General features: G+C 41.9%; 1 protein-coding gene across 1 annotated transcript; it reads right to left on the bottom strand.

Annotated features, from left to right (window-relative positions):
* Positions 1 to 6,167: 6,167 nt before the first annotated feature.
* LOC140856539 (7-deoxyloganetin glucosyltransferase-like) lies at positions 6,168 to 7,927 on the bottom strand. The gene is made up of 2 exons (XM_073254126.1): positions 7,305 to 7,927; positions 6,168 to 7,202 (listed from the first exon to the last, which is right to left on the bottom strand). Exons 1-2 carry the CDS (start codon positions 7,810 to 7,812, stop codon positions 6,280 to 6,282), a joined length of 1,431 nt encoding a protein of 476 aa, XP_073110227.1. The 5' UTR covers positions 7,813 to 7,927; the 3' UTR covers positions 6,168 to 6,279.
* Between the last annotated feature and the right edge of the window lie 2,514 nt (positions 7,928 to 10,441).

The raw sequence follows: 10,441 nt of genomic DNA, 5'->3' as shown, positions 1-10,441 counted from the left end.
GCATGACTGAACAGTGTAAACTCATCGGTAGATAGACCCAGTCTGATATTGCATGGTTTCAAAATAAATTAAAGATGGCAAGCATTAAATTTCTTCCATGCCTCACTGTCTGATAGATGAGTCATCATATCGGAGTGCTTACAAATTCTTTCTTTGCACCATCTTATCTGTCCGACAGTACTATGGGACAAATAGAGCCTCCAAAGCTTAAGAGTGAGGGATAGGTATCGAAGAACCTTGTATGATGTGTCCTTTTGATTCCTACCCTGTTACTTCATCTTAAATCAGCTTTCACTGCGTACATCACATGAGCTCTTCGATTGGTCTTCCTTATAGAAAAGCATGCAATTATTACGATATGCATCTATCTTCTTATATCTTATGTCTAATCTCTTCACTATTTTCTTTGAAGCATAGAAACTCCCAACAAGTTTTTCATCATTCGGTAGCATTTTTTTTATGATTGCTACCATTCTATCATAATAGTTGACCATCATATTAAATTTAGCCTTCAAGTTCAACAACTCTGATGCAGCTAATAATACAGTATGTATTTCACATTCTGACTATAGTGATTCATCAGCATCTTTCAACTTTGAATATAAATCACCACTGTCAGCTTCTGAATCATCCTCCACATTTCAATTAAATTCAGGACCAGCAGCATCTATAACCATGTCTATCATTCTATCTGTATCTATGTTTTGCTTATTTCAAACCCTTGCAACTGTCTCCCATATCTCTCCATGCTAATACCAATGCTTATAGTTGGACATAAATCTACTTTTATATAAATGGACAGTCATTATATTTCTATCAAGCATTTCTCTATTGCCACATCTCTTACAAGGGCGACGAGCCTGCCCCTGATGTAAGAGTATTACATTCCCAAAAGTATACTCATGGAAGTACTTTACACCCTCTTTGTATTCAGTAGAAATCACCACGCTAACTACTTGATGATCTATCCAACTACGGACCATGGTGTACTATCCAAAGATTCTACATATACAAATAAAAGATAATTGCTAAATGATTATTTTAATATTTTGAATGGCTTACATAATAATGGCATCTTACCATCAACTAATAAGTGTAGAAGGTCCTATCCCATTCAAGAATTACATTAATTCTATAGGTCAAGTACAGTAACCAAACAATATGCAATAAAGGTCGAAAAAAATTTTAGCAGTATCTTCTCTTAGTCTCCCCCACATGGCATAAGATGTGTGAAGAGAACTAAGAAAAAAATACTATCCAAAATTTATCTCAAAACCTCACTATACCATTTGATTATTGTAATGACTTATAGAATTAATTGCATTTTTCAAATATCCATACTAGACAATCAATTGACCAATGTACATAATTTTTTGATCTATACAAAAATATATAAATATACGGATGCCGTAGAATATGTACATCAATCAAAAGATGGATCTATGGTTATATATAATATAATATTTTTAAAATTTTTAAATTAGTGGGTTTCAAAGTATAAAAAATTATCGCAAATGGGGATAGTTGGGATGTGCATCCCGCGCATGCAGACTTAAAGTGAGCCAAACAACTAGGCCGTGTAAACACACCAGCATGGCATCCAAACAAATCTCATCCTAAAGGTTTCAAAGTATCGAGTAGTATTACAAATAGGGCTGGAAATGGATCGGAGTGGGCCAGACCACACCCCTTCTTGAGTCTAGCTAAAAATTTTTTTTCAAACATCGGGTTAGATCTAGGGCCTAGAATCCAATCGTCGAGCTGCTCCGACCGCCATCAGAGCAGATAAGGGGGTCAGAGCCAGTTCGGTGGTGGTCCGACCTCGAACCCCTACCATCGAAGGCAGTAGGGCTACTATTACCGGAGAGCTTCTCAGAGTGGTTCCACCTCTTGAGAATAATATTAATTTAAATAATATTATTAATAATATTTATTTAAATTAATAATATTATTAATTTAAATATTATTATTATTTAAATTAATAATATTTAAATTTAAATATTATTAATTTAAATTAATCAAATAAATTTAATTTTAAATATTTAAAATTTAAAAAGATGAAAATGGGATGTAGCGACGGTGATGAAGCCGTCACCGTCGCCATTGCTAATACTCACCTGCGCAGTCGATGATGGCACGGGTCTAGTAGTGCAGTACTCCGACGGTTAGGGGCTCTGAACAAGGAAGGTGGAGCCATGGGTCCGATCCAGCAAGGGGATGGGTAGGGGGAGAAGGGGGAGGTGACTGCGGATCCGATCCGGCAAGGCGAGGGATGGGGGGAGGCAGTGGGAGGTCCGATCAGGTAAGGAGAGGGGCAAGGGGAGAAGGGAGAGGCGATGGGGGATCCGATCTGACAAGAGGAGGGGCGGAGGCTCCGATCCTGCAACGGGATGGGTAGGGGAGGCAACGGGGGGTTCGATCTGGCAAGGGGAGGGGCAGTCCGATGGGGTACGATAGCGGAGAAGAAAGAGGGTTTGGGCAATCCTATGAGCTCATTGGGGACCCTGGAGAGTTTTTTAGTGTATGTTATATATTAGCGACGGCTAAATTCCATCACTAAAGCCGTCGCTAATAACAATTTAAATTATTAGCGACGGCGTTCCATCGCTAATAATTAAAAAAACCATCATTAATAACTTTTATACTTATTATGATGGGTCTATTTTTTGTCATAATAAGTTGTTGATAAAAATATTTATTAGTGATGGCTATTTACCGTCGCTAATAAATTTTTTTCTTATACTGCCTCATCAGTCATCAGAAAAATATTATCACTTTTATCTGTATCATTATCTGTCATTACCACAGTAGTCTTTGTTCGATTTCTAAGCTGCAGACAATCTCTAACTCGATATCCCAACTCATCATATCGGTAGCATCTGATCTTGTTCGAGTCCCTCGATTTGGACTTGAACTGCCTACATTGCGATCTTTTGCCGCTTCATCTTCTGCCTCTACCACCTCCAGTCATCGTCAAAGCTGAGTCACCACCTGAACTCAAAGCTCGATTCTCCCACTTGAGAACCTCATTCTGGAGTAGTGCAGTAGCAACCTCCTCCATCTTGATGATGCTTTTTCCTACAGAAGAACAATCATCAAGAACTCGAAAGAAGGAGAAGCGACGAAAGCAAGACTAATGCCTTAGTCTTCTCCTCAACCTTCTCACCAACGCTGAGAAGATCGGTAAGAATCTTTTTAGAAGTTGCTAAGATACTCCTACATGCTCTATCCCTCACTTATCTGCAACTAGTAGAACTGCTTCCAGAGGAAGAGAGCATTGGTGAGTGACTTCGCCATATATATCTCTTTGAGCTTCATCCACATTGCCATCAACGAAGTCTCACTAAGTACATGGATCACTATATCATTCGTCAAGTACAAACGGATCGTGCCCACCACCTACATCTGTAGCTACCTCTAATCCTTTACCTCCATGGTATTTAGCTTGTCCTCGTACAAGAGAGTATTGATCAACCTCTGTTGGATGAACACATTCTTCACCCTCGCTTGCCACCGAGAGAAATTGCTCTTCCCATCATATCGGTTGATCTCTATCTTGATTGAGCCTGACTTCTCTATCTTTTTCAATTTTTATCAATACTGCCACAATCTGGACAATCACGCACTTTGGTACCATCTGGCTCTAATACCAATTGTTAGAGATCTAGTATCACTTATTACAGTAGAAAAAAAATAAAAATAAGATACAATTAAATATATGGATTAGATCAAGATCTACCTCCATGGGGCATACAAAGTCTTCACTATGAAAGAAAATAATTACAAGAAAAGATTATACACTCTCAACTCTTATAGACCTCTCTCTTTCAATAAACCTCCTACACCTTACAAAAGCTCTCACAAATAATCTAAGGAGAATCAGACCTACCGTACCAGATCTTCTGATGCTCCTGGACGCTTTTTGATTGTCTCAATTGCAACCTGAGACCTCTACCACTGCTACCTGATACCTCTCACTGCTTCACGGGCCATCATGGCCCTTTATAGGCATAAAACCCATCCTGTGTCAAAATCCCACCTTCAAAAAGATTCCAATTACCTTCCTGACCGTTGGATCTTCTCCGCTCGTGTCTCCAGCTGCTAGATCGCGTAAGACATCCCTCTGATCGCACCACAGCCATCGGATCACGCAGAAGGAAGCTATAAGCCATGATTTTTGGACTGTGAACTGGGTCAATCCATTGGGCCTACATGGACCGTGCCATCCCATGTGGTCCACCATGGACCGTGCCAAATCTCCCGCACTGGGCGATGCATCCCGTGGGCCTGCACGTGTCTGCGGACAGCGCCCTACTGCGGGCCTACATGCGCTACATCTTCGAACCTCCACGTCATCGTGCGCTATGTTTGAGACTCCTCCATCTTAAATTTTTCTTACGTGGATCGAATTTGAAGTGTCCAATCTTAACATCTTAGGACCATCATTTTATCTTTTCTTGTTTTATGTCTCTGCGAAAGTCAGTTTGTTGGCCAAGGAGTAGGATTAAGTTGGAGCATTCAAGAGTGGCTAGCCAGATGTACCAAATTGTAACTTTGGAAACTAATGATGAAAGATTTGAAGATGGAGCAAAAAGCTCGGCAATGGGGCTAAAAGTCCCTGGACTCTAGGACGGAAGGTGACGAATATTTTGGCTAAGTTGGATAGTACAACAGCACTTAAGGAGGATAGATCGAGTACCTTTGGATCAAGTCAGCATTACAAGCTAGTCATGAAATAAATTATGCAAAAATTGGTTGGCCATGGAGCATAAGGCAATAAAATCTGAAACGGCCAATGCGTTTCCGCCGCATTGAAAGTTGGACCACTATTAGTCACTTGTGAAGAATGCCAAAAAGCAGAGAATGCCCAAATCCAACATTTATTTAGGAGCTGTTGCCGGAAATAATTGAAGGTCTAACACGACTGGTGCAAGCACATTTTTTTGCGATTTTACTTGTGGCTGGACAATGAGGTATGTATGCATTGAAATTTCAATATATATACATATATACTATCGACATTGCTCCAGTCAATCCATCTGGTGCTTCGTGTCACGCTGGAGAAAACCATGTGCCTGGATTGGATGCCATCCACTAGCCGACACATGGTACGTGTTTTAAATTTTGACACAGCTGTAACAAATTGGTTTAAATAAGTCCCATGTAGATGTCAAGAGACGGTATTAGATTTACTGCCAAAGAAGGAGAAGTACATTGCAATGTTCGTGGGTTCAGGTTGTATTTTTTGCAAAATGCCTGGTTTGAGATATTCCCCTCCTTTCATGGTGTCAATCATTGTATAATGAACTATCTATTTTAAAATCTATATAGATAGATAGATAAAAGATAGGGATATTTAAATGAGTTTATGGTGTCAATCACTGCATTGCATAATGCACTATCCATTTTAAAATCATTGATTTTAGGGAGCCAATGGTACCTCCACTCCTTATCTGGTCCACGATCTTTGTCAATGTACAGAGGTTATTACCATCCTTATCCATCATAGTTGGTCTCTCAATGAACAGCTGTCTCATTATTTAATATATATGTTATTATAGTATAGAGATGATTTTTTTAATCTCACATCGATTAGAGTCAAGAAAGAGTATGACTTATATAAGTTAAAATCTTCTCTCCTACGTGAGGTACTTTTTAAATGACATAACCGTGAGACTTTAAATGACCAAAATCCACTGAAACTTAAGGCCCACTGAAGTCCAAAAATGATCATGAGCCAAAGCGGACAATACTTCACATATGCGAAGATTCAACCCCTTGACCCATAACCTAAAGCTCAAAAATAATCATGGTTTATACATTGGACTCCTCCAAAGCTTTAGAATGGTTAGTAATAATAAGCAATTCAATCGGCAACATGGACCGACTGAGATATAATTTTAAAACCAAAATCCTGCTGATGGAGGTTGTTTTCTTAATCCGAGAAAGTAAACCATTTCCCTCAGAGAAGCAAACGTGGAGAAAATTCTTAAACAAAAAGAGTTTGCGGATTAGACTTGGGCCAGATCAAACCTTTTCCACTTGACTTGCATAGGTTTTTTTTGTTATTTTGCATATATTTTATTTTTTAATTTTCATAGATGTATCCAGAAGATTGTTATAATAAATCCGATCTATTTTTTTTAAAAAAAAATTCTACGCTACCATAAGAGCATGCGTCAGAGTTTTTTATTGTCCATATTACGACCACAGGGAACAAACTGTTCCGTTACTCCAAGTTCCATACATCTGGCTACTTTAATCTATGCGAACACATCTTCAAAGCAGTGCCTCCTTAACTAACCTTTCGAAATTCTGAAAAGAGGAGCCACCTGGTTGCGTTGCTCTGATTGCACTCTCCTTCCACTCCACCGCCCTCCTCCGCATCTCCTTTCCCTTCTCCCCTACCATCAACTCCCTCACCAACCTCTCCACATCCCCTCTCTTTACGTTGTTGTCAATCTCCATTCCAATGCCCCACTCCGTGCAGGCATACCTGCAATTGGTCGGCTGCTCAGCAAAGAATGGCCAGCTTATCACCGGCACTCCACCGCATATACTCTCCAGCATCGAATTCCATCCGCTATGAGTCAAGAACACTCTGATGGACGGGTGTGAGAGCACCGCCTCCTGGGGGCACCAGTTCGCTAGCAGACCCCTCTCCTTGGTCTCGTTCAAGAACTCTTGTGGAAGCATGGCTGTGTCTCCTTTCACGAGGTCAGGTCTGATCACCCACAAGAAATCATGCTTGCTGTTAGCCAGCCCCCACGCGAACTCGATCAGCTGCTCGTTCGTCATCACCGTAATGCTTCCATAGTTCACGTACACGACTGACCCGGGCTCTCTCCCTTGGAGCCACTCCAAGCAAGTTTTGTCCTCCTTCCACAGGTTCGAGCTTATCGATGTTAAAGGGCCCGTGGTGATTTGGCGAGAGAGCAAGGATAAAGGGCCTATGGTGTAGATAGGAGGGAGCATCGATGCCATCGCATCCAATACAAAACGTTCGAATTCATCGAAGGTGTTTAATATGATCGCCGACCCCATGGATGATCTCTGGGCCTCACGATTACAGTAATTGAACATGATGTCCTTGGGGTCCAGCGTACGAAGGAAGGTGGGCAAGTCCCTTAGCCGGACATTCTTCATCCCCGATATCCAATCGATGGGTGTGTCGAGATATTCGTTGGTGAGATCACTGGCATCTGCGCACCAATTAAGAGGAAAGAACAGTAATTATTGATGAATCGATATTAATGTGGCGGTATCTATTGGTTTAACTTGAGAAATTAAAGTTAGCTAGTAACCTTTGAGAGGAAAGATGCCTCTTTCCGTGAGATGTTGATAGTGGAGGTAGCCCATCATGCCACATGCACTAGTGGTCCAGAACAAGACCTCGGGGATTTGGAGCTCCTTCGCAGCATCGAGGGTGAAGCTCATGATCCCATCAGAAACTATGCATGACACCATCGGCGTAGGAGAGGAAGGGTCGTTGAGCTTAGTTATAAGGTCACGAAAGGGGGGAAGGCAATTTTTTGCGATGGAATCGCAAAGGGAGGGGATGTCTTGGGTGGCATCCTCGTCGGTAGGAAGGAGGCCGTCCGGGATGGACTCGAAGCGAAAGTCCGGGAGGCTGTCGAGGGAGGAGATGGCTCCGGACCTGAGGAGGCGGTTGTGGTTGAAGTGGGTGTTGACAAAGGTGATGTAGAAGCCATGGTAATGGAGGAGCTTGGCTAGCTTAAGCATGGGGGTTATGTGGCCTTGGGCTGGGTAGGGGATGCACACTGCATGAGGCTTCTCTGGAATGGGACCCATATTTCCTCTCTCTCTCTCTCTGTGTGTGCCTGTGCGCGCACCGAAAGGGCTTTTTTCTTTATTTTGGTTGAAGGAAGCAAAGGGCTTGGGTCCTCTTTGGTAGATGTAGAGGGCTTGGCCACCGAGATTTATATAGCCGTAGGGAGGAGTGTCTTGTTGGTTAAAAAAATGCCGTAAGAAAAAGCGTCCCGTCTTTGTTGGGTCAACAGCGAGCGGTGCAATTCAAATTATTGATCAACATCCATCCATATGAAAATATCTTTCTGATATCGCATGGGAAAATATGATACTAACTGGGGCGGAAACTCGGAAGGGATGGAAGGCGGTAGCGGCCCAGTTTGGCGGGAAGGTGGTCAACAGTTACACCTTACGTCTACATTGTATACACGTGTTTTTACGTGTTCCCAAACTGTGACCTATCCGGCTTGGTTGTACGAACGCCTTAGGATGCCCGTTTGTGCCGACTTACGGCTGGCCTGGAAACTACGGATTCAGGCCAGGGAAAATGCCAAACATCAATCACCAGTCTGTGGCGTATGATTACTTTCCCCTTCCAACTCCTTGCTCGGTGCACCGGCTCTACATGGGAGTGAAATGACTGGCTAAATAACATGCCCTTGATTAACACCTATGTATCTAATCCCAAATGGGGTAAGAATTCGCAAGACTGCCGTGGCAGTCAGTAAATGTTTATTAAGCCTGATATCACTCCTTGCCATTTGGACAAAGGGTGCAGGGTTTGATCCGTATCTTGGGTGCAAGATAAATGGATGGGGATGAGCTCTTCTCCGTCTCAAAATGATCTGCAGGGATACAACGCAGCGTGACGCCTAATTTCTCATAGCTGCAGTTGGGAGATTGACAGAAGGGCACGGTCCATAAATGCGTACCATGTGATATTAGGCATGCGTGTTTGGGAGCTGTCCAATCAAAACTTTTGATGGTGGCCATCAACGGCAACTGCAATCCTTGTTGAAGATACGATGCTTTATTATATACGGATAGATAGTGCTAAGGAGGGAAAAGACTCTGAGCACCTTTTTAGCGGAAGAATTTTAGGCCTAACAAACGGCCCCGGTATTGCGTGCACCATGTGCAATTGGACTGCACAAATCTCACCGTGGATAACACGACAAGCGATCCCTTATATTTTATTAATTTTCAATTATGTACTCTCTATCGTGCATATGCTTCGAGATTTATCCTGATCTACTTGCACCTGCTGCATACAATAATTTCTCCAACAAACTGTAAAATAATTTATCCAATAACAGAAAGGTACCTATAAGAAAGGAATCAAACACCGCTCCATTTATAGCCATCCAATAACAGAAAGGTACCTATAAGAAAGGAACCAAACACCGCTCCATTTATAGCCATCCGTAGATATCAACATAGTACTGAAAGCTTATTTCTCATTACATAATCTCTAGGTCTGCAATGCTTCGGCTCGGTGGGATTTGGAATCTTTCGAACCAGGACCACATGAGTTGGCTTCCAAGCATCAGGCATGTGAGTAATAGAGAAGAAATGACGTAACAGCATTACATACATCCCGTTTTACAGTAGACCATTAAACCTTGAAGAAAGAGCAAGAAAACCAATCTTGTCCGAAAAAAATTATTGGCTGGACCACTTCTTGGTAAACCAGCGCGCATCTCAGAGCATGTGCACGGTAAATAACGTGCAATTGGGAATTTGTGAAATACAATGGTTAATGTGGCGTGTAAACCATCATGGGATTTGGATGGTCTACCTGGATGTGGTCCAGGCAATAATTTCCCCTTGTCCGATCCCAATGACTTCAAATGGTCTACCTGGATATGGTCCAGCATTGAAGTGCCACCTTTGTTTGAAAAAAATGCGTAAAGGCATCAAAATAGAATCCTTCCCTCCTCTCCGAGTTCATAACCTGCAGAATTCTATTTCTCCTCCCGATAACAGTCGATTGGTGATAGAACCTAATTATATTCGTATCTCTATTCTGCAGCCATTGAAGTCTTGTTTTTTACAGCTACAATGTTGCATTCTCTGTAATTTGTGACACTCATTAGGTTGGAGCCTAATTAAGCATCTGTAATTCATCCTCCCCAATTACACGCTCTGTCTCCCTTTGCTGGGTTTCTGTAATCACAATCTCCCACTCATTTGTCCTTCTCAGAATATTATCGATTGTCTATTCCAAGTTTCAAGAGCGGCTCTAGTGGCACTCTGAATTCTCTCACTATTTTGTTCCTTTCTTGGAAGCTGTCTTGTTCTGCTAGGCAGCTACTGATTAATCCTTTCTGTATTCTTTGCCGTCTGGCTCAATCATTGAAATATGGGTGGTCCATAATCTCCCTTTCAATCACAGGAGAAAAAAAAATCTCGAGCAGCTCTCAAACTTCTGAGACGTTATATGTGGGCAGATCCATTAGTATGAATATGCCAAGCATTGTGAACAACCTTTTAGGACTCGCGCATCAACAACACGAAGGTTTTCAGTGAAAAGGGGCAGAACCCCTCACGGCCTGCTTGAAGGCATCAAATCTTTCGAAATCAAAAGTAGGGTTTGCTTTTATGACATTCCTTGAACTGTGTAAAAGATACTTGTTCATCAAGGTCCAATGAACAAATATATGGTTTATTA

Source organism: Elaeis guineensis, chromosome 3 (genome assembly GCF_000442705.2).
Source record: "Elaeis guineensis isolate ETL-2024a chromosome 3, EG11, whole genome shotgun sequence".
Lineage (NCBI taxonomy): Eukaryota > Viridiplantae > Streptophyta > Magnoliopsida > Arecales > Arecaceae > Elaeis > Elaeis guineensis.
This window is presented reverse-complemented; position numbering and strand designations above follow the sequence as displayed.